Source organism: Bombus flavifrons, chromosome 5 (assembly GCF_040668555.2).
Source record: "Bombus flavifrons isolate JBK064 chromosome 5, iyBomFlav1_principal, whole genome shotgun sequence".
Lineage (NCBI taxonomy): Eukaryota > Metazoa > Arthropoda > Insecta > Hymenoptera > Apidae > Bombus > Bombus flavifrons.
Genome location: NC_138446.1, coordinates 1,464,853 through 1,489,709, shown reverse-complemented (window position 1 = coordinate 1,489,709; position 24,857 = coordinate 1,464,853). Strand labels below are relative to the sequence as shown.

The window sequence follows — 24,857 nt, the reverse complement described above, 5'->3', positions numbered from 1 at the left end:
TTGTCGTCAGGAAATTCTCTAACATTTAGACAACCAAGATATGTACATGTATTCCCATGGAACGAAGAGACAGTGGATCGTGGAATACTTGATTTCCTTTGACACGTTTAAGCTTGTTTCTTTGGTTTACAGAGTTAAAGTTGCAACGTCCATTTGACGCTTTAATCCACTTCACGATTCTCTTGGGTAGAAAATAGAGAACGAAAGACAAGAACAGCTGGAAGACAGTGAGACTCAAAGAGGGCAAATAAAATTTGCCGGGAAATGTACTTAACCAGTTAGTACTAACGATACTAAATTTTCAAAGAATCCAAGAGCCAAAACCTGAGATTCTATGCCGAGAATGAAAATTGATAATATATGTGGCGAAACTAAAACCTGAAACTTGGAACTGTTAACTCCTTGCTCCATAATATCCACTCATACTCGCGACATAAAACTTTTACGACTTGAAAAGTACTCGTAGAAAATATCCTTGTCAACAAAATTTTCTTCGAAATTTTAATACGTCCATTGTTTCTCAGATTATCACTTGTTTCTAAGTAATTTATGATCGAGTTTACTCAGCCATTCCCATTCATAAATTTTATACGCATCATTCTATAAAATCAATGTCATTATAAAGATACATGAAACGGCATGGATAAATTCAAAAATTTTAAAAATTTGTTAAGCTTTAAAAACGTCCTTGATTTCTTTACATTTACTTAGTCTAAGACGACTGCCTTTGTGACTGAAACCAACGAAAGATTATGTCACTCGAAAATAGCGACTCGTCACGTTGATGGTAGCCAGACCGATAGGAAACAATGGGATTTCCTAACGGCTCTCTTCTCCACCGATTCGTCGATTTTCTTCTGTTCAACTATGGCGCAAACTGTGTCACTTTCCCTGCGTCCTTGTGTGCTGCTATAATACATACCAATGATACTCCCGGTATTATAAGCGCAGTAATACGGCCGTAGACGTGAATGTAATTGCCAATACGCGACGCTCTCAATGGTGACACGTTCATTGTTTACCGCTGTGATCCTTTTCTACGAATGATCGACGAACGATACGAAGCATCAAGCCAGACTTGAACAATGCTTCTTTGTTGCTTTTTCAAACAAAAGCTTTTAAGCATTTGTGTTTGCAAAGATTGATTGCTTTCTTATACTTTCTTCTCTGATAAATGCATACATTTTTATTGTCTTTTAAGTAGATAAATATCTATAAGATGAATTATGAATTAAAAAATAGGTGGTCCATCATATCTAAGAAATTTGGATTAATAGCGTCGAATTAACTCGTCTTTATCGCCCAACAGGTTGAATAGACTCAGGATCATTAAAAAATATCTTGTACCGTCTAAAAATTCGTGTCGATGACAACTATTCGATCTACGATTTCTGTTATGGCGTAACGAAATTTTACACCAAATTTGGTTATATGTTGTTTGTTCGATATTTATTTCATTTTTACAAATTATATCAGACGTAGCTATGTGTAAGACACGTAATTAATCTCTTAGGCAAGAGCTTAATCCAGTAAGTAGCCGAGGAAACGGGTGCAATTCAATTGACATAGATCGGTGTCGTCTTTACAGCGAGGTCTCCTGATGTGTGCGTTGTGTTAATTATGTCCTACATTTACTTCGCGTTACACGAGGCCTCATCGTTGGTCCGTCGTTGCACGAAGGACCTCTGATACGCGACGTGTTAGCGTGCCATTAAATCCTGCTAGAGTAGCGTAATCGTTATACGGTAGACATACGTATTTATGATAGATCTTCTCCTATATCTAATGAATAATAAGTATTTGTAACGAGTCTTTCCGATCTTTTTTTCTTTCTCATTCCCCAACTCTTTCGCAAGGACGAAACTGGTTGTTTATCGACCATTTTACCAACTAATATTTTTAACTGCTGCGTTGTGTGACGTATTCTAGTAGATCATGAGTTGTGCATGGCTAATATTTGCACGGCCATTGCTAACTAGAAGATCAGTAATTCGCAAACGTGAACATAATTTACGCGTTCAAGTCTCTTATTTATGAACAAACTGCGGATATTTATGCATTTATGACGATTTTGAATATGCGAAAATAAACAACGATCTGGACAAATGGAAAAATATCTGAAATAAAAATACGTATATTGCGATATTTTTTTTTTTTTTTGGTAAAAAATAAAGTATATTTTACAATAACGCACACTTATCTAATAGATACAAAATGAAGGTAATTCTCTGATGCCGCAGTTTATGACGCAAGCAGAAAATACACAGTTAACTGTCTGTCGGATTCTAATACCATTTTAAGATAGTCTAATTCTTAGGCAAGTCACGAGCTGCCCCGACTTCCTCCCTTCGGACGTGGAAAACGAAACTCTTTCAGCCGACGAATCAACTTGCCTTGAAGACTGCCTCTTTCTTAAAACTTTTTATTCGGATCGTGTATTGGCTACTCATTACGACATTATTTTACGTTTCTGTTCCTCTGCGGTTTTGCGCGTGCTTATGCTTTCAATGACGTTCTTTCTATATAAATACACTCATGGCAACTTCCTCTTTTTCTCTCTCGTTTACTTATTCATTTACATTGCTCCCTATTTACTACCTAGGACACGTTTTCTATCTCTCTTCGTTTTTATGTTCCTTCTTTCTCCCTCGAGTATTTTCCAAAAGTTTTTACGACACAAGTTCGACAACGATAAAAATTCTATTATTAGCAATAATACAGAAGAAAATTACTAATTGGTAATAATAGTAGCACGCGTTATTCTTTGTTGTAGATTTCAAAATGGGTTGTTTCGGCAGCAAAGATAAGTTGAGCAAAGAGGATATGGATTTCCTTAAATCACACACAAGATACGATGAAGCAACTATAAAAGAATGGTACAAAGGATTCAAAGTAAGTGTACATTTATTTCATATTAACTTTATAGATTTATTCTTTCTACGTTTATCATTATGTATTAACGATAACAGTATCATGTTCCTGTCTAAACTATACTTTAGGTTGTTACGTTTATCAACATTCTATCAAGTATAATCTGTTATGCGCTCAAACTTTTTACGAGCTATGAAAGTATCTATTGTTAGAAGTAAAAAACGAAGAAGAAAATATTAATAGAAACGTAAATCAATGAATCTTTGATCGTTTATGCTATTGCGGCCATTATCGATCGCTAAATGAGAGCTATAGAAAGAATATGAAATATCTTTAAAGTTCGCTCTTTTAAACGGTTTATCGGGTATAAACTCGATTCTTGAAAGATTCTCTTCTTGTCCATCGAGCCAGCCCCTTGAGTATTTGCTCGAGTTTATTCAATCAGATAAAAATAAATAATCCGCATTAGTTTGGACTGAATAAGTTTTCATTGGCTTCTTCGAAAAGTGTATAGTCCTAGCCTTAATTGGACTTTAAACAAATTCTAACAATCCCGATCAAAATGTCCAATTCCTCGAAAAAGTTAATTGCTCGAAGTTTCTCGGATAGTTTAAACACTTCAAGCAAAGCCCATACACGTCGTACGAACAAATTAAACTAAGCAAATTGTCCGTTACCGTTGGACATATTTCAACTCATTCCATATACGTATACCACCTACCTATCTCACGCAAACTTTCTTGTTCCTCAATTGCAGTACTTGAGTTTTCCAATCGAAAATTAAATAAACGAGTTTTAGTAGTTTACATGTTCGATCCTCCTACTATTCTATCAGTAACGGGCAATTTCGTTCGAAAAGTGTAAAAGACTTTGGCCTCAGAGCTTTGTTGCATTCCCTCTCATTCTCTTCTCTTTCTCTCTTTTTCCCTCGTCCTGTAAATGCGTACGCGTACGCGTAACCACCAGAGAAAATCGGTTTTTCACACTCTATTTCCGTTTTTAGCAAAACCATCAACGTCGATATAACTGTAAAACATCGTCTAACTCAAACCATTTCACTGTTAGTATATAATCTCTTTACAAAGAGTGAGAAACACCATTTAGTACAAACGAATTCTGTATTTTTAAACGATGAATTTGACTGTACCATTAGATTTGACAGAAATCTATTTGGTTGAATAACTATTACTAATTACGTTGGTTTTTCTTAGCGGATATTTTACCTATTTGTATGCAGATCTACAAGAAAATTGATTTTGATTTATAAATTACCAAGTCACAGAATATCTCTCGTACTAAGGAACCAGAAATACTTGACAGAAGATAGATACAAAGATTATTCTACAATTATACATGTATAGCTCATACATGTATTCGTCATATATATATATATATAGTAGTAGAATCATTAAAAAGGACGATTAAAATGTTTTTTACACTAAGAAGATTTTAAAATAACTACATTGCTATGACATTTGCTTGCGTAACAAGTAACACGTAAAGTGTTACTTAATTGCTCATCTCGACGTTAATTTCTAACTATATTATGCGCAAACAATTTATGTATACATTACGGAACGAATTGCGTATATAAATAAATTTCTGTACTTTTTTAAAAAATTTGCTTAAAATTAGTTATTTGACTTTCTAAGTAAAATGAGAAAAAATTATATCCCTGCAGTCAATATGATAGTTTTGGTTTTGAAATAAAATTGCATAAGCATAACAATATTTTTCTAAATAAAGGTACACGCAGACACACAAACACTTGTTTTTCTTTACGTTATAGCAAGATTGCCCAAATGGTAGATTAACGCCAGCAAAATTTGTCGACATGTACAAAATGTTCTTCCCATCTGGCAATGCGGAAGAATTCTGCGACCATGTTTTCCGTACATTCGATATGGACAAAAATGGCTACATCGATTTTAAGGTAAGATGAGATCTCCTCAAATCTTTATTTTTACTATTATGTTCCTTCGCGAATGGAGAAATACGTCTTTCGTCGAGGATAATACACGCAAGTATATATGCTAAGAATAGGACTTGAACGCTTCTGATACCGCAGTTATTCTGCATGATTAAACTTTCTCACTTTTTAAATCGTTTTGGACTATGAACGTTCCGTTTCTAAAGAAATATTCTAGTTTCGATATTTCGCTGACTACCGTTTTTCTGAAAAGAATTACGCGATTTATCTTCATGCGTAGAGTGTAGAAGAGTTTGCATTTATAAGCGAAGCAAGTAACTCATTCTTATATAAAGTAGAAGATACAAAGCTGATGAATAGATTTGAGTAATGTTTATTACACAATACAAAATTATCGTACACAAAATATTGTTACAAGATTCGGTTTCATCTCCATTCATATTACAGAATATTCTAATTGTTCTTTCTGTTTAATCAACATCTGATACACCGATATTCTTAATTTTTTGCCATGATACACGTCGAATTTGATATTCCACACTGCGGCTCCCTTTATCTCTGAGATCGTTTAACATTACAAGTAACATTAACAGTCCTTACTACGTAGTAGGAGGCAACGACAATTCTCTACATCCACGAAATGCCATACCAACCACACATCCCTTATCCACATAGGTATGGCTTGCCTACCAATCTCTGAATACGCAAACACACTGAAAAATATTCAATACTCAACGAGCTCAGTAATTATTTTATAGAAAAGACATGTAAGAGGTGTACGACCAGTATTGAAGTTTTTCGCGAAGACGATATATAACTGATATTTTAGAGATTAAATAAATTCTCTCATTTTTCTTGGAGATAATAATTCTCGGTTTCGCTTCGAACGGTGAAAGACTGAAAAAGAAGTATACGAGTTTTATTAAATTCAAAAGGGTATAGAGCTAAAAGTTGCGATCCTTAATGTACGAAAAAGAAAAAAAGGTACATTTCAGTAAAATTCTGGTAGAATAAATGGTTACGAAATAACATCAACCACCTATCAACATTGCAGTCTGTAGCAAATACATCTGCAAATACAAAGGTCTTTAGAAAAGGCTACGCCAGTGATACATAGTATAGAGAAGTAGCCGATGGCAGAAATTTGCCAGAGGGGCCAGCACGTCGATGGGGTCAATACTAGAAGTGGAGACACTTCGGAGGTCAGGAAGAGCAAAGAGCCGACTCGCCCTCGACTTCGTTCTTTAAAACCCTCGCCGTTTGTCTACCTCAGGCGTCAGATGACCTAGTTCAACTTTACTATATCTTCAACGGCGATACTCGAAATTCTCTGCGAACCTGACGTAGAAGCGTCAAGGTATCCAAAGATTAGCGCATCCACTTTCTTAATACTGTATTCTTCCTTAAAAAGTTGTTTTTTCTTTAACCTCGTGAGCAGTCGTTCCATCTCTACTAGCTTCCGGAATATACCAGAAAATGTTTCTTCAACTTCTGACAATGAAAGTAGACAGTTCTCAAAGTGAGATTATACGTCTCTTGAGCGTTAATTGTAAAAAATCTACTTTGATTGGTAGATGAACAGTGTCTTGAACAAGATCAAAGGATGAAGGAACGCTGCAGGGTCGAGCGATGTTCCTTACGCGAGTGAAACAAACATTTAACAAACTAAAAATATTGAATGGAGCGTTCTTTCGAGCCTCAGGAGAATTTATCGCACTTTACTATGTAATAATTTAGTTACCTTAGAAGCCAAGGATGGCGTCCAGAGCCTCGTTGAAATTGGACTGATATCTTGAGTCTACATTTATTTCTTGGAACTAAGAAACTATTGCCAATAACTTTTCTGTCATCTACGAAGAGTTTCGAATTATTAACAGAACAACAGCGAGGAAAAAGAAATACGCGCACATCAGTTGTATTACGAATTTCAAATGTACAGTTGTGCATATTTTATTATCAATATAAATCGTGTAACATGAAGTGTTATGAAGACTACATTATTGCTCGCCGACAAGAAAATTAAATTGTGTTATTATACAGAAATAAAATGTCAATATCAGTGACTACACGGATATTACCTACCTTTTATTACAGAAATCGTAATGTTTTATTGCAGGAATTTCTATTGGCCATCGATGTAACGTCTAGCGGGACGCCAGAAGAAAAACTAAAGTGGGCTTTCCGAATGTATGACGTTGATGGAAATGGCGTCATTGATATTCAAGAAATGACTAAGATCGTTCAGGTATTATGTGTTTCACATTAATATATATTTCTTTTCTAGCAGATAATAGCGAAATCTTTTATATCTTTTTCCTTTCGTTTTACACTGGTCGTACGTTTATAGCTTAGAGATAAGATAGCGCAAAAAGACTACGTCACTTCACGTTAAATCGTTTAGTTTTTACGTCGATATCAATGAATTTTTCAAGATGAAGTATGACACTGCGTAGATGCAATTAAAAAGAGAGGTTCGCCGTCAGTTTGCCAATTTCAAATTTATTAAAAAAATAAAAAGCTTCGAATTTTCCAATTATTGCCTATTTTTATGATAACGGGCTCTACTTACGAACTTTCATCTCGAAAATGAAACAAAGATTGAACAGATTATATTTTTCTATTTCTAGGCAATATACGACATGCTCGGTGCATGCTCGAGCAACAGACCAGCAGACAGTGCAGAAGAGAGAGCGAAAAACATATTTGCAAGAATGGATGAAAATAATGACGGTCAACTTACCGAGGAGGAATTTTTGAAAGGTTGCCTTCAAGACGAAGAGCTTTCAAAAATGCTGGCCCCTTAATTCCCGTGTTTTGTTTCGGGATCGATTATTAATAGTACACTGTTGTCAAAAAACATTCGTAAAATACCAACCGACCGAGCAACAGCGATGAAAGCAATTTCAGATACATCTGTCTTTCATACGAAACGTATTTGTTGTAGAATTATACATACATATACAGATGCACGTATTCGTACGCGCCCGTACACATGCATACACGCACAAATACACGGACACGCGCGTGCGCGCGAATACATTGCAGCATTACAATGGTTAATACGAAAACCTGATAGAACGCCTTTAATTCCCAGAATTGCAATTGGCAAAGAACAATAACTAAAGAATTGTTGTCTTTCTACGTTCTAATTTCGAGTCGAGTTACCGGAATCGAATAATTTCTCGAAAGAAATTCGTCGACAGATTGCTTTTTAAGGAATCGGATTTAAGTGCTGTGAACGCGAAAGGAATCCACCCTTGATCTGAATTTACAACCGGTGATACGAAGGAACTCATACATTGACTATTTGGAAAGTATCCAGTATTAGACATCCAAAAAATACCCAACTTCTCAACAAAAAAAAAAAAACAAAAACAAAAAAAACACTTAGACTGTGAAGAGGACAACATCGGCAAGCAACGCTTTGCAATCATGACCATTTTAACATTTTATATAGTTGCAATTTCGTTGTCGGATGTAAACGCAAAAGAAATATTTCAATGAGATTGCATCGAGGAGTTTAAACTGATGCTTCCGCGGCAAGTACCTTAAGATTGACGTTTAAGGTGAACGTTAATTACTAGACGTAATTTGACAGGATTTTTCAATGTTTCGTGATCAAACGGTTCAGACAGTTGCTCTCCCTTTATAATTTGAACAACGACGACAAAGTGCTAGGACATTTCGTGAGTGATGGTAACACAACGAATTGCAAGAGAGTACTGTCGAATAGGTAGAACAAATTTTCAATCGAGGAATGCAGTTTTATATTGCACGATATACTTCAAATGGTACATTTCACACCCAAAAAGGTATGTCATATTAACTAGTCAATAGTTAACTGATTAACATTTTCATTGAAATTTTTCTCGATCTATCTGTATAGAGTGTCTGGCAATGAAGAAAATATTTTCCAGGGTGATCGTACGTTATAAAATACTATGAAACTTAGAAATAAACAAATTGTATTTATATTTGCCGAATTACTAGGCTTCAAACATTATTTCGTTGGATATTCAAACCTATAATCAAGCAATATTGTTTGCATTGTAATTTTGTTTCTGTTTTTAATTGCATTTTATTTGACAATATAAAATCATTCCTTCAAATACTTCCTTTCAATCCTTTTTGTCAAACATTCTATACTTTTCAAAGATTTCACTGATATGTCTTATACCAGTCTAAATATCGTAGATACTGAATTTATTTTTTATTCATTCTACTAAAAATACATGCTACGCTATTTAAAATTTTCGTGAGTGTCACTGTATAATTTCTCATATACGTATTATAGTGAGTGTATAAAATATACGCGCGTCGTCTAAAACTAGAAGATAAATACGAAACATTTAAGTTGGCAATGTATATGCGTGCAATATAACATGTCTACAAAGAATACTTAGTATTATTGTGTAATATGCATCAAGCACTACGTTCCTTAAAATTAGGGTAGTAATGGGATATATTCGACAGATAAAATCTATAGTTTAACGGAGATTAAGGAACTTCATGTTGAATAAAAAATATGTCAACGATGTTGTCCCTTTAAATTTACTTGCAATAATTTAAGATGAGGGCATATAGATAATAATACATTCATCAGCTGGTAATAAGGAGATATGTTGTGAAAATTATAAAGTTTGTAACTTGTTAACTTCTTTGTGGTAAGGAAATATGGAAGCAAGGTAACCAGCTCTGAAATTTATACTACAACTGCTTACCAGCACGCATGCAATTTTCTGCTTTTTTCATTTCTAGGATCACGCGTAATAAGATGAAAATGCACGAGACGATTTTTCTCGAATCGGCAGCCAATCCGACTCTTACATTCAATTATTTATTGGCACGAAAATATAAATGATTTATAAATTTTAGTTTCAATTTAATTTTTTAATGAATTTATACACGTTGGCCGGATCCGCAACTGAATCTCATAAAATTGCCTTGTGCATTTTTAGCTTAATTCCGCTTATCCTTTTATGCATCCATGTGATTTTTCAGTTTCGTAATAAACTTCGATTTTACGCTTAATGTAGCTCAATGGAAATCAAAAGTATACCCATAAGCAGATTAATAATTTTATTCAAAATCTTCCGCTCGACAAAATTAACTGTGCAATTTTTTACAAAATTTATTTCTTTTATTTCTAAACGAAATAAGAAAGCAGAAAGCAATTCGAACGAAAGGTATGGCGTTAATGAACTTTATTCGTGGTATTTCATTATTATTTTGATTCCTTATTTTTTTTCTTCTTTTTTTCTACATCAGAGTTATCTGTGATTTTTAAAGCCTATAGATCATTCATTACTATTTAGATAGATGAAATAAAAAAATAATTTTTCTTCTTGAAAGAAAGGTTGCCGACACAATACTTGAGATTTTACGAATTTATATAAATCACGGGTAAAATATCGTTTCATTAGGATTTGCTCGGAAGGTTTGTAAGCAGGAAGTAAGTAGGTATCTATGTACTAATATGCAGTTCGTGCAGTTGATGTGAACAAAAATCGCTCGCGTTATCCGTATAGTTACATACATATTATGTATTGTATAGTAGACTAAGTACATATCATTGCCTCTTAAACGAAAATCGATCTGACGAAGTTTTCTTCGTGTTTTTACAACTTCGTGCTTCGATCATGCATACTACGATTTCAGTCAATTTTAAACGTGAACAAATTTTGTTCGTTAATACGATATTGGAGAAAAGATGCGACCTCAACCGCGCGCGCGCACACACTCCCAAAATCTTTAAATACATAATTATACGGAGTGAATATATTATTCATTCGCGGTATGATAAAAAAAAAAAATGATCTTTATTCATTCGTTGCAATTTATATAATCAGTGACATTCGTTCATTTAAATACATCGGCACAATATTGATTTTCTTAAAAATGTCCTCAAATGGTGGCATTACCCATAAATAAACGTGATTTTGTATCGCATTATTTCATTTTGTTTCATACAAATTATAGTCGACTAATTACGTAACTAATTGTTTAAAATGATAAGACAGAAAAAGATGAATAGAAATAGAAAACTTTCGTATTATTATTAATTTATAGACATATTACAAGTATATGCATACATGTATGTTGAGATACTTTTCACGTTCTGTGTCCCTATTCGTGATCTTTCGCTTTGTCCCTAATAAATTGAAGGATAATGCGTAACAAAGCATCGCAATTCTCCTTAAATCGAAAGTGCAGCATTGACAATCGAAATAACAAGTTTCTTTATTGAAAGAGTCAATGGATATAGACGAAAAATTTTATAAAGCTTAAGAACAAACCCAAAGTGCATTATATATTACAAACACGTTGTTACATCTCAGTTTCCACCTTTGATTTTTGCAGCGTTCAATAATTAAAAATTAATTGCTCTCATAAAAGAATACATTAATAAAACCATCTAACTCTACGAGTAATCTGTTTTCTTCGTAAAGAAGTTATCTGTATTTTTTCATTTTTTCATGTTTTCTTGTACATACTGACATACGAAATACATTTTATAAGCCCACGTATAAAACGTTTTATTAAAAATCTTTGAATCTTGTCAATACGTACGAAGTACGTACGTTAATACGTACGAAAGGGGCGTAACTCACCAGATAGTAAAAATATCACATTCAGTACGTACTCACATTTTATCTCCAATAAGTATTTTACTGAATTAATCTTAAGTTACAAAAGTTCAGTATATTTGTATGTCGTAACAATTCCAATAATTTCGTAATATGTGTCAAAGTTATTAAAACGACAATTACTGTTACATCAACGTAATATACGAAGTAACAACTCAATGAACAATGCTTAATCACTTTGATGGAATATTCTACCGTTAATATATACCCCATAGAGGGATATTTTATGAAATCTACTGTGAAAACTATCCGAAAGTATAATCAATTGAAACTACGAATCTTTCAAGCTAAACATGAGAAATTCAAATGCAAGCGAAAAATTGAATTACCTACGCTATTTCACAAATCTATACTATTTTATATTTTTCTACGCCATCCATTCTATCCTCCCTATACATTCAATCACACTTCCAACCTGTTAAAAGGCACGCTTCTATCTTTTTTTTTTTTTTACTAATAATTATCACTAGAATGCGGATTTCTATGCATTTGTGGGAAATTTAAAGGTGCAAGAAATGCACAGAATGCGCATGACAGGCAAAAATATATAAAATATTCAAGATACAATATTCTTCCATACAATTATAATATTTCGTAGGGGAAACAAAGCTTAGCTCCCATTTTTTAGTTGTATTCTTAAAAACATGGATTTTCATAAATATCAACAGTCTAATCACTCTTTCTACAACTTTTTGATAAATTATGCATTACAGCTATAAAACAAAACATTATAATACAAATATACTCTATGTATCGCGCGATAAAGAGATTCGTGACAGTCCTCGAATGACACGGTAGACATTTTTTATTTTCAGGCCTTCTTCGAAAGTTAGGATCACATGAATCCTTTCAGAAGAAATGTGGTTTAGACCAGTTTTGCTTTCAATGTATAAAATATCATTGTTGCTTTTAGGGGTGCGATAAAAGTGTCTTACGTGAAATGATTGCATTCAAAAAGGGACATATTACGATATATAGAACGTATTCCTCTTCTTTTTTAAGTCTTTTAAATATATTTTAGGATAGGCAGCTTCTTTTATCATATAATCTATTTTTTTACAATATTATTGACGATATTATGACAAAATTTAGCAATGTATTTATGCTTATATCTTTACATTTTGTATAAATACTTTCATGTAATTTATGTATTCCACGAGACTAATCTCCCATATATCTATTAATAAAGATACATTGATACCAATATATGGATATGGGTATGAATATGGATATAGGGATAAATATATGATGATTATTGTAACATGTAAACCCTGACGAAAGTCGAACTCGTTTGTTCGTTGTGCTGCTCGTGTAATAATCCGTAAGCTGTTGAAACATTGAAGCGAGAATTTCAATTCGAATTATACTTTCAAATAAATGATTAATTTATTTAAAGAATCACCAATAAAATCCTTTTGTCATAATAATACGCGAAATATATTTCGTGACTTTCAATTGCTTTGTATGTAAACAAATTTTCAAAACACTACTCACAAATTTTATATTCCTATTCCAAAAATTCTTCTAATTGAATAAATATTTTAATGCTTTTCATTGCATCGAGTTACACGTAATACTTGTTAAAACTTTCCAAACGGTGTAAATGAAATTTTTTAAATTTCATAAAACAAAATAAACTTCGCTTTCACGTTATTATCATAAATTATTGAATAATTAAAATTAATTCAAAATTCACATTACAATGATATACATTATACAATTTATTATGATAACATTAATTTCAGAATTTCATTGTATATTTCATTTCGAACGCAATGGTACACGTATCATCAGTGATGGTATATGGTTTGAAATTAAATGTAAAAATGGTATGAAGATACAAAAGAAAATATCGTTATTACATTCATGCTTATTTCTTTTATTTATAAAAATTGTTCTTTTTTTTTGAAATTATATTATCACAAATGGATTTATGCGAATTACATTACTCAAAGTAGATCTGTATATTGCTCGAAAATTCGTTTAATTCTCATAGAATTATAATTGCTAAAAACATAATTATATGTGTATATATTTGTGACAGACAAAATATACTGCCGATTATTATTCCTGATTTTACATACTTCGACGTCGTTTCGACAATTTATTTAGTATATAGGCTCTTTAGGACCAGTAGTCTTCGATATATTTGAAGAATATATAGCCTTTGTAGAAATCTAAGATCAATAGATTGTAATAATGAACATAATTTGAACAGATACTTCAAATTTAAAATATCTTCTCTGCTATTCTTTCTCTACTTCTCATTTGATGCTAATGCTGACGTTGTATAATGCTGCTTCTGCATCTACTTTCCGTTTTTATGCTGACTATTAAATATGAACTTGATACTAAAGAAACAATATGTATAAACTCTTCTATCATATTATGTAAATGAATTCCTTGTTGTTCCCTCAAAATCTTAAAATTCATACTTCGAATCTTTAAAGCTGTCATTAATTTACCATCAAACCAATGAATAGATTTCGAAATATAATCGTAATAAAATTATTAGTTTGATGTTGTATAAATAAAATTGTTTAGAATCAATGTTTTCGAAATTCACCAGACTATGTAATTAGTAACCAAAGGCTTTTAACAACTTAATCTGAATGTAAGTTAAGTTAAGAAAAATTCTTTTCTTAGGAAAAAGCAAAATCTGTAAAGAGATTTATTCGATAACTTATTAAATTTTTGTATACTTTGCTGGTGTCCAATCATATTAAATAGAACATTAAATAAAAAATGTAATAAATTATATGTAATAGCGTCGTAAAATATGTGATAGTTATGTGTTACTTTTATTTTCCAAGAGCAAAAAAAGGACTAAAAAATAAATAAATATATTTCGGTGGAAAGATTTATGAAATGTATAATAACAAGTAAGAGGTAGTTCAATGTGCAATTGAACGATAATTATATTCGTATCGTTTAGTATAAGATTATTAAATAAGATCGTAAATTTATTTGAAATCACGATCGACGATTTGAAAAAATCTTATGACTGTATCTTTTATGGCCTTGTTATCTTATAAATTGAAAGGTTTGAGATATACGTACTTCTTCCAAAAACCAGCATGTTTACAGAGTTTTATAGATTATTTTGTAGTCTTTAGATTTTCGGATCTCTGTGTCTCTTCAGAAACGTGTAATTAAAAATTGTATATGCATTCGTTATACTCATTAAATAATATAAAGTGTATGAAAGGAAACGAGATATATATATATATATATATTTGCTAACGTAGTAACATTGATTTTGCTGATATTAAAATTCTTATGTAATCTAGCTAATGCGCGCCACAATACTGTATGAATTTTGTATGTACAGTATATTTCAAGAAGGGTGCGAAATAACGTCCTTTAAGAAAAGTTTTACCGACTTTTATCTGTAGTTATTTAATATACATATGTATGCGTTCTTTTAACGAGAATCTTGCATAGGGCACAAACATGTTCGATTTTCAAGAACACTGTATACAAGGTCTAAGAAATTCATTAAGTTGGTTTTTTGCCTAATGATTAAAAATCTTAAAATGACATGTTAAAAAGAAGGAAAATAATGATTCAAAACAATTTAAAGAACTATAAAAATGATATATATATGTTCTTTAGAAATAACCTATTATTTGAATAAACCGAATTTTGCTATTATGTATTTTATTCCAATTATTAAATTACAAATGTAGTATTATGAATTAATGTATGTTACAATTAATGCGTTACATTTACCAAAAAAGTTATGAGACAAAAAGGCGGCTGCTACACTTGTTATGTATGTGCGTGTGTGTGTGTATACATATACATATACATACTATATATAACATTTCTTAATGTACATTTGAATCTCTCCATAAGGAAAAAAAATGTTTTTTTTTTTCAAATCCATTTGATCTAATCGTAGAACTTACTATAACAATGTAGCTAAACGCAATTAATTCTTTTTTTTCGCAATTAATTAATTAATTGCGAAAATTAATTCGCGATTTTAAAGAAAACTGGGACGGGTCACATATTGTGGAAAATGAAATCTACCATATTTTTGTAACAGTCTATAAAATAGTTTCAAGGATATTTTTATTTTATCGCACATTCATTTCATGCAATAAACTGTTTTATCGTTAACAAATATCATCCAACATAAAATACATGGAAGAAATTTCTGTAAACAGATAATTTTGCAACAAGTACCTGAATTTCAGTATTCGATTTTAGTATTATTTCAGACCAATCAACCCATTTTTCTTTGAAATCTCAATACAAATTCGAAAAAAATACCTTGCATCTCGTTACATACATAAAAGTTTGTTCTAAATCATATTTGTCATCGCTTCTGCGTACTTTTATAATCTGTTAGAGTCGCCGTATAATCTTTGGATCACAAAATCAGAAAATTCGTAGTTCAAGTTACGTATTACGTACGTAATATGTAATTACATATAAGATGCAATTAATAAAATTAATCAAACTATGACCGATAGTATCTATTCATAACTTACTAAAATAAAGTATTAAAACTATTATTCAGTTTCAGAGCGGCAAGAAATATTCGTGATCCAATGATTAATCGTACTTATAAGATCGGTAGTTCACTTCTAAAACACGCATCTTGAAATTGACATTCATTATGCTGCAAATTAAAGCGTACTATTGCATTTATTTTGTGATATTTTAGTAGTATGAATTATTTCTGAGATATGAGTATATCGATTAATTAATTGGTATTAATAAACATGCGTATTTCATGATACAGGTATATGTAATGCGTCAGTATGAACATTATACGATGGGTCGACATAAAAATAGATACAGGAGAATGTGTTTTACAAGAATTACTTGACGCCATCCATAAATTTGCTTAAAATTATGTAGATTATCGGTGGTAAGAATTTTACAGCACATTGTCAAGCGCAACGGATAATATTATGAGTCTAAATATCATTAACATACATTATTAATCATGTCTGATGACCATTTTTGATTCTCGTTTACTTTTAAGTGTTGAGAACCAAATGAGAATAATAGAACTTGCTAGAGACAAAATGATGTTAATTTGAAGTTAACATACTACAATACTCTCGAGATGATTGCGTTACGACTCAGTCACATAATTTTTATCCTTCGCAGAGAAAATTTTAGATAACGTACAAATTGTAATCATAGGACTACAAACTACTCATGGATAATTTATTATTTTATTATTAATCGAGTCTCCCTTTAAATCGAAACTAAATGAATGTCTTTTTTAGATTTTAGTTCTTTTTCTTTAAATAATCTAAAATACAATATAAAATATTGTGCATACATAGAAATGCATTCAGAGTTGAACAGACACCGACATAATTCCAGAAACATGTTTTTTAAATTTTACACCTTTAATTCACGTTCGTAATACACGTGATTGGTCTAATGAGATCTAATATATATGTACTTATTACGTCAGCACGATACTTATTAATATTTCGTTTAAACAATCAAATATAATTTGTTCGTAAATGGTATGCACCGCGAAAAAAAACGAAAAATATCGACATTACTCATCATTACTAATAATATTATAATAATAAATCACAGTATGCTATAAATGTATTATCATTCTTATTGTTGTTGTTGTTGTTATTGTTGTTGTTGTAATCATTGTTGTTAATGTTATTATTATTATCATCATTATTATTGTTGTTGTTGTTATTATTATTGTTATTGTTACTATCATCATCATTGTTATTATTATCGTGGTTGTTGTTATTGTTATCATTATCATCATTATTATTGTTATACTATCATCGACGTTCTTTTATCAAAATTGCTGTTTCTTCTATATTTCTTTTTACCATCACTAGAGCCACATTAACATTTTGTTTGTTTTGTAACAATGGTGTGAATGTGTATGACTTTATAGGTGCAAATATAATGTTAACAGTTCGGTTTTTGTGGTGTATGGTGGATCTACACTACCGTTCAGAAGTATAAAAGAAAAAAATTACTGCGGTTAATTAAAAATCATTTAGTCAGAAATCAGCACGTGTGCGGGTACTTTTGAACGATAGTGCATAAAGAAGTGCACGTTGCATAGCTGTTTCATCTCGCCGCCTCGTCAAGTCGATAAAGGATTGAAACAATATCAGGGAGTCCATAATGTACTCCGTAGTCATATCTCCTCCTCCTTTCTCCTCTTCCATCTCTCTTTGAATATGATTCATGAATGTACACATGTTTTTTATGGCCAATGAAGAAAACCGCAAAAGCCCGGTTTCCACCGAGATCATGTAATTCGACAATTTTTTAAACAAATAGGTACAAACACTTATGTACTCTTTCTTGTTTACAGGCGTGCCTGGTGGAAACTACCAGCCACGAAGTGCCTGTTTTAAACGGCACCAGTAGAATAGTAGACTAGTTAGTGCTTAATTATCCACTAATTGAATTCTGAGACCCCTTGACGGAATATTAAAAGGGGACTTCGAATAACCATGGGAAAACAAAACAGCAAACTGAAGCCAGAAGTACTAGAAGACCTCAAGCAAAATACGGAATTCTCAGGTAGATTTTCATCAATTTTATTTATATATGTATTTCATTTAACATTGAATTCAATAATAAATAATTCGAAATTCAATTAACTAATATTTTTTTCACTTTAATTCTATCTAACAGCTAAGAACAATCTCAATAAATCTAAAACTTCTAACAAAGAACTAGGGAGAGAAGGGATTTAACTTTTTAATTTTTATTTGCACATCTCATCGTCAGGCAGTTTCATTCAACGTAATACCAACTCAATGAGAAAATGTATGTCTTTTTAAAGATGCTGAAATCCAAGAATGGTACAAAGGCTTCTTGAAGGATTGTCCGAGTGGGCACCTCAGCGTAGAAGAGTTTAAAAAAATATATGGAAATTTCTTCCCTTACGGTGATGCCTCTAAGGTAAATTAAATTATTGATTTATAAAATTTATTGAAAGTATACACGTATTAATTAAATAAAATTAATTCATCTGATAAACGATAAAACTTTTATAATTTTTACATTTTTTCAAAGTATTAATTACTATCAAGCAGTCGTCTTAACTAATTTTCAAAATGTCTGGTTCCAATTTTCTTCTTCTTTTATTACTAAAATTACTAAAAGCACGACTTTCATTAACATTGAAATATGCTCATTTATATACATTTTATCGTAATTATAACTATTTATTTGAGATTGTTCCATCACATTATTCACAAATATGTTACGCGTAGTTTGCAGAACATGTATTCAGAACATTCGACGCGAATGGGGATGGAACAATCGACTTTCGAGAATTTCTATGCGCTCTCAGCGTAACATCTCGTGGTAAACTGGAACAGAAATTAAAGTGGGCCTTCAGCATGTACGATCTTGATGGTAATGGTTATATTTCGCGGCAAGAAATGCTGGAAATTGTGACGGTAAGGATGAAACGATTACGAGGAAAGCTCAATTTTGATAATTTTGCGATACTGGGCTGTGAAGATCTCAAATATCCGATTAATGTATCCATTATAATCGGAAAACGATTTACCAAATAGTAAAAAACAAGATCATAAGTATCTTAATTCATTTTAATGCAACCTAATGCCTAGTTAATAGTGGCTTGAAAAATGACAAAAGACTATAATAATAATAGTTTCTTTTTCTCAGCCTCCAGGCCATGAAAAGGGACTCGGTTTACAATTAACTCTTAAATTCAAACAAATACTCGTATTTAAATTACTTCTAAATACTCATATAAAAATACTGCTCTACTTATCAGGCAATCTATAAAATGGTGGGGTCCGTAATGAAAATGCCGGAAGATGAATCTACGCCAGAAAAAAGAACCGACAAGATATTCCGACAGATGGATAAAAACAAGGATGGCAAATTATCGCTCGACGAGTTCATAGAAGGGGCAAAAAGTGATCCGTCTATCGTGCGACTGTTGCAGTGCGATCCTAGTGCACAAGCTCAGTGAGGCCCTGGGCTATTACGCAAGTATTACTGTGTCATCTATATAACAAGGTCGGGACCCGGTCCGATAATGTCCACTAGAAATAAAGCAAATAGAAAAGTTACGTTCATAAAGAAATATCCTGGATCTGAAGGATTTACTTGGAAATCTATCAAAGCATTACTGTTATAATTTAATTCTCTTTATTTAGAAAGATATTTACTTACAAAAATTAGTTAATAATAAACCAGAAGAATTCTGTTTCTTTCAGAAATTATTATAATTAATTTTATTTTCTTATGAATAGTAATAAATGGTATAGAAAACATTTGATAGGTTTTCACGTGAAATATCTTTACGTAATTATTTACTAAAAAATATAGGTGGTAGAAATAAGAGACATTTGTAAATTGGACCGGAACCCGAATAAGTCCAGGGCCTCCGGGCCCATGGCGCTTGCGCATACCGCAAGCTAGTCTACAAGACTAGTCCAGTCGCTCCGTCTCGTAAACGGATCGGTTTTAACACAACAAGTTTCATATATTTCGATAGTACTATGCTGCGTAGGGACGAATGACTTGTGAAGCTATCGAGAGATCCCGAGAATTTTGATTCGTAATAATTCTAAACAAACATAGAAATATAGAATACAAAACATGAAATACTACGTATTTCTACGTACGTAGAAATTCTGCGACGGACATACTACATATATTACCTGGATCTTGTAGTTGATTTTTCTGATAATTCTAACTATATGTTCCTTTCCGTTTTTGTTATTCGATCACTCTAACTAGAAAATTATTTAATCTTATATTATTTTTTTTATTTTTCCAATGCTCGCAATCTTACGGAACACTCGTAAAACCCGATTTTTACAAAAGCTCGATGTTGTTGAACAATATTTTTTACGATATAATTGCCTTTAACTACTGTTGACCTTCTTTTAACGAGATGATTATATATTAGCTATATATTATGATATATTATTACGTATATTAACGTTATCATGTGTTCGCGACCTTCAGTTAAAATTAAACATTATAAATAATGCCCCTCGTCGACACGTTCTCGAGTAATCGTTTTTAGCACAAGTCCCCGTCATACGCAGCTTAAGGGTAAATTAATCTTTAAATGCGTTACATGATTTTTGTAAGCTATTTGCAAAAGCATATTTTATATTAAAAGATAGTAAACGTTTATAATTTTAGCAAAACGCTTTTAATTTTTCAGTACACGCTGTTGTAAAACTGTTAATTACCGAAAAGACTTATTTACGTGGTATCGTACTATATTAGCAACGAATTTAAGCAATTAATGGTCATCGAAATAACAAAGGTCATTGGAAAAGGGTATAAAGCGAAAAGTCTCTTGTTCAACGAAATATCATGCTTTCAGAATGCATGTGTAATATGAAGTTTTGTTCTTCTTTATAGATACGTAACATTTGCTCAAATAGCCATTATGTTTCATTTTATTAATAAATAGCAAAAATTTATAATGAAAGACTGTGAAAATATTGGTATGTTAAGGTTAATTGAAATATAATACAATTAAATATTTTTGTAGCTTTAAACACATATTTTTTTCTATTCTAATATTCTACATTAATTTAAATAATCACTTAAAATTTCCGTAAAATTAGATAAACGTTTCTTCCAAGAGCTACACCCCCGTGACCTTTGTTACAATTGCTTTATTAATACACGTTAATTTTGATAGAATAAATTCAGCTAGAAGAATAGAGTAAAATTAATCATCTTCTCGTAAAAAAAGGAAAAAGTGTAAAGTATCATTGCCTATTCAAGTAACTGAATTCATGACGATTTTCAGTTGCTTTTGAGCTACTGAAAACCTACCAAGATTTCGAGCCGAATGGAAGATTTGGACAAAAAGAAATGATGGAAAAAGAAGCAAATGACGAAGAAATGACAAAGAAAATAAAATGAAAAATGAGAAGCCGAAAGAATCACGCTCACGCGCATAAACTGTTTTAGAGATTTATTTTTACGAGTGCGTATGTCGCGTGTACGTGTGCGAACATGCTATGTGTGCGACTAAGTATTTTAATGTGCATTTGCGCGTATGCATACGAATAGAGAAGAAGCAGCGAATAGTACAGAGTAGCAAAAAATATGAAAGGAGTAATGAGATACAAAACTTTATATAAGGACGACAACAAACCTAGACTTAAAAACAGATGCAAAAGAGAAATAGCGAATAATATAAAATCTCCCATTAGCTATTGTTCAATTAGAATCAATTATTTTATCACACATTACATATATGTATACGCGACATTGTAACTCTGTTCATTTTTTATCAGTGATACGACATAACAATTTACTGGTTCCTTAATTATAACATGATCGATTTATAACAGAATTTTCATTAATTGCGCATAAGAAGATATATATTTGTAAATTTTAATTTACATTTCGACAAATCTTGAAAGATTCATCGTTGTTCTTTATACGTTATTATTTTTTTCGATATATTAAAATATGATAACCGTTATTTTATTAATTTTTCTGCCCTGCTTGGTATCACTGAAGGAAATGACCAATACACATATGTTATGATTTTGCACTTGGTCGTTACACTGGCAGTATTGTTTTACAGAAGAGCAACATATTATAAAGATACAAATATGTACATATATATATATATATATATATATATATACATATGTATATATTTGTATCAACACATATGTATACCTATTATACTTTCTAAGATGTACATTCTTTCATCTTGTGCTCATTAATAATTAAGGATAAAGACTACATAGTTATATCTTTTATCCACATAGTCACTGTATAAATTAAATAACCTCATTAAAATTAATATATAAGATTCTAAAATAAATCTTGAATTTTTCTCGCTATTCAATAGGATATAAATAGCAACACGAAAGGAAAAAATTAGTAATTATAAAAAAGAATGATGACTTTGCCTTCTGAAATATACAAAAAGAAAGAGAAGGGAAAATGAAGAAAATTCTATTTAGGTAAAGTAGGATCGATATTTTACATTCAGTACTAGTTGACACACAAAATGTAATTATTGTATCTTAAAACAGGAGAAGCAATAAGCAAGAAAAAAAAAAAATAAATCGCGACTAAATTAACACGATTTTAAAATCGGTGATGTCGTGTAATTTTTATAATTTCACAGTCGCCCAGTATTTAACAATTTTCTAACAGTTTTTTTATGAAACAAGCACGTAAGATGGATATTAAGTCGTGTCAATTCGTTAAAACACGAGTAGTATTAGTCAGTTAATATAATTCATGAATTAAAAAATAGAAGGAAGAAACATTTTACGATGAATTAAAAGCTATTGAATTGTATGTAATTAAAAAGTTCTCCAAACGTATCGTTGTATATATTAATTCTTTCTTCTCATTACGTATTCTTCCTTTAATTTATTCCAAAAAATTTTGTTTTCTATCTTATACTTTATAACGATTTTAATTTATTGTTAAAATCATTTTCAAATTATATTATTTTATATGTGACTAGATAATATTAAATTTAGATAGAAAAATGATTTTTTGTTAATTTATTTTTAACTTAAAAGATAGTTTCATTAATTGCAATATAGTATTAGCAAAAATTTGAATACAACATTTTGTCTATCCAATATCTATTAAATTGCTTAAATCATTTTTAGAAAATTTTAGAAATGAGCCATTAAATAATCAATTAAATGACATAACAACAGGTATATGCACAAAATAATTTCAACAATGTAAGATGTATGTATTTAAATACGCAAATATCAGGAATGTGACAAGTGTATATAAATATATTTAATTGTATTGTAAACATGAAAGTTTTAAATTGTGACAGATGCAACAAAAGCAATTTATTTGAAATTACTATTCTTTCCATGATTATTATATATATATGTATATAAATATATTTTGTTTCTGTCAATAGCACTTATCAAATGTTTTCAAGTATTATACACTCAAACTAAAAAAAATGGAATGATTTGTAATTAAAACACAAAAGTTGATTTATTTGTTGCAAAATTTTCATTCTTATATATTTAATATGTAATCATAGTAGTAAAGAAAAAGTTATAATAACTTCATTTACATTTAAATTTTATAAATTTTCGAAAGATAAAATATTCTTGAAACCTTTAATGGTACAACTATTTTATTAAATTTATTTCTTATGAGGAATTTCTATATTTTGTTGCTAATGACATTTTACATAAGTAACTTATTAAAATGACAAGTATCAGAATGTACTTTTAAAAAAGAAGAAAGAATGAAACATTAAAAGTATATCTTCTATAAGAAAATGTATGCTTAAGATAAAGGAGGAAAAAATAAAGGAAAAAATAATACTATGAAATGAATATGAAATATAAGTTCAAAATGCTGCAATTAAGAATGTAAATTTCAACATTCAAGAATTCTCATAAAGTAGTTATATGTACTTCATTTTTTTAAACATTAGATACAATATATATATTAAATAATATAAATTTTGTTCAAATTTATTTAAAAAAAGATATCAGTGATGACAGAAAAATTATAGCCATTAAGGGTTCCTTTGATATTCTAAAGAAAACTATATCTTACGAAAGAACATTTATAAACTTCGTTAAATTTATTGCTAAAAATTTACTATACTGCTATACCATGCTGATTTATTATAACCCAAGTCAATTGAGAAATCACATGTTACATACTATTGTTCAAATATATGTTATATATTGTTATCGAAAATAACATTTTTATGAATTTCTATGCTGGAATAAGGATTGCAACTAGTAAAATAATATTGAAATAGCATTTACTGCTCGTGTTTGTCGTGATATTTCTTCCTAAACTATATAATTTCTTCCTAAAGATAAGATGTATAAAATTCGAATCCAATTACTGAGTGATGATTTTAACTCCTTCCAATAACACTTCATGATTTAATCGTTAAGAAAAAATAAAATTTATGCCAGAACTATATAGTAACCTTAACACTTTTTCTCTCTATCTCTTAGCATGAAAAGAAATACCTAACACTTTTCTTTCTGTGGGTTTAATAAATGTCAACATTTGTTGCATATTAAAATTTATCTATACTATATTATGATTTTTGCCTAATATTTTAATATTCCTAATAAATTAGAGATTGTTCTTTAGAATGTCAACAGTATAACAGATTACTAATATTTCTTGTACCAAGAACCTATCACAGAAACTTTAATAATACTTCTAACATAGTTGGTCTTATTAATAACTTATGCCTTGAAAATTTTCTGCACTTATAAAAATCTTCTGATACCTATATTAATAATGATCACAATGGAGTCGTATAGTTTCACAATTAAATAATGTTATACCTGCGATATATACATTATCCAAGGCAGTATTGTTTTAATTCATAAAAATCTCATTCTTTTCTTTGTTACTATATCGTCATTATCCTTTATATAACAAATTAT

At 30.7% G+C, this 24,857-nt stretch overlaps 2 protein-coding genes and 1 long non-coding RNA gene across 9 annotated transcripts in view; 2 read left to right on the top strand and 1 right to left on the bottom strand.

Annotated features, from left to right (window-relative positions):
* LOC138180188 (neuronal calcium sensor 2) overlaps positions 1-15,610 on the top strand; it is a 69,324-nt gene extending 53,714 nt beyond the window's left edge. For 5 of the 6 annotated variants that reach the window (XM_069113774.1, XM_069113770.1, XM_069113771.1 and 2 more), the window contains 4 exons: positions 2,774-2,892; positions 4,661-4,804; positions 6,918-7,046; positions 7,429-15,610. In XM_069113774.1, coding sequence (XP_068969875.1) covers positions 2,782-2,892; positions 4,661-4,804; positions 6,918-7,046; positions 7,429-7,605 — 561 coding nt within the window. In that variant the 5' untranslated portion in view covers positions 2,774-2,781 and the 3' untranslated portion in view covers positions 7,606-15,610. The remainder of the gene's footprint in view (positions 1-2,773; positions 2,893-4,660; positions 4,805-6,917; positions 7,047-7,428) is intronic. The other variant, XR_011173224.1, reaches the window with a different exon arrangement.
* Positions 1-21,604, top strand: part of Nca (neurocalcin homolog) — a 75,481-nt gene extending 53,877 nt beyond the window's left edge. The window contains exons 1-5 of one of the 2 annotated variants that reach the window (XM_069113769.1): positions 8,479-8,613; positions 17,777-17,988; positions 18,254-18,372; positions 18,687-18,875; positions 19,220-21,604. In XM_069113769.1, the coding sequence (XP_068969870.1) occupies positions 17,919-17,988; positions 18,254-18,372; positions 18,687-18,875; positions 19,220-19,420 (579 nt within the window). In that variant the 5' untranslated portion in view covers positions 8,479-8,613; positions 17,777-17,918 and the 3' untranslated portion in view covers positions 19,421-21,604. Of the gene's footprint in view, positions 1-8,478; positions 8,614-17,776; positions 17,989-18,253; positions 18,373-18,686; positions 18,876-19,219 lie in introns of those variants that run through there. The other variant, XM_069113768.1, reaches the window with a different exon arrangement.
* LOC138180191 (uncharacterized) lies at positions 6,387-7,014 on the bottom strand. The gene is made up of 3 exons (XR_011173225.1): positions 6,884-7,014; positions 6,543-6,651; positions 6,387-6,466 (listed from the first exon to the last, which is right to left on the bottom strand). It is a non-coding gene; the product is annotated as an uncharacterized LOC138180191 (long non-coding RNA).
* Positions 21,605-24,857: the final 3,253 nt, after the last annotated feature.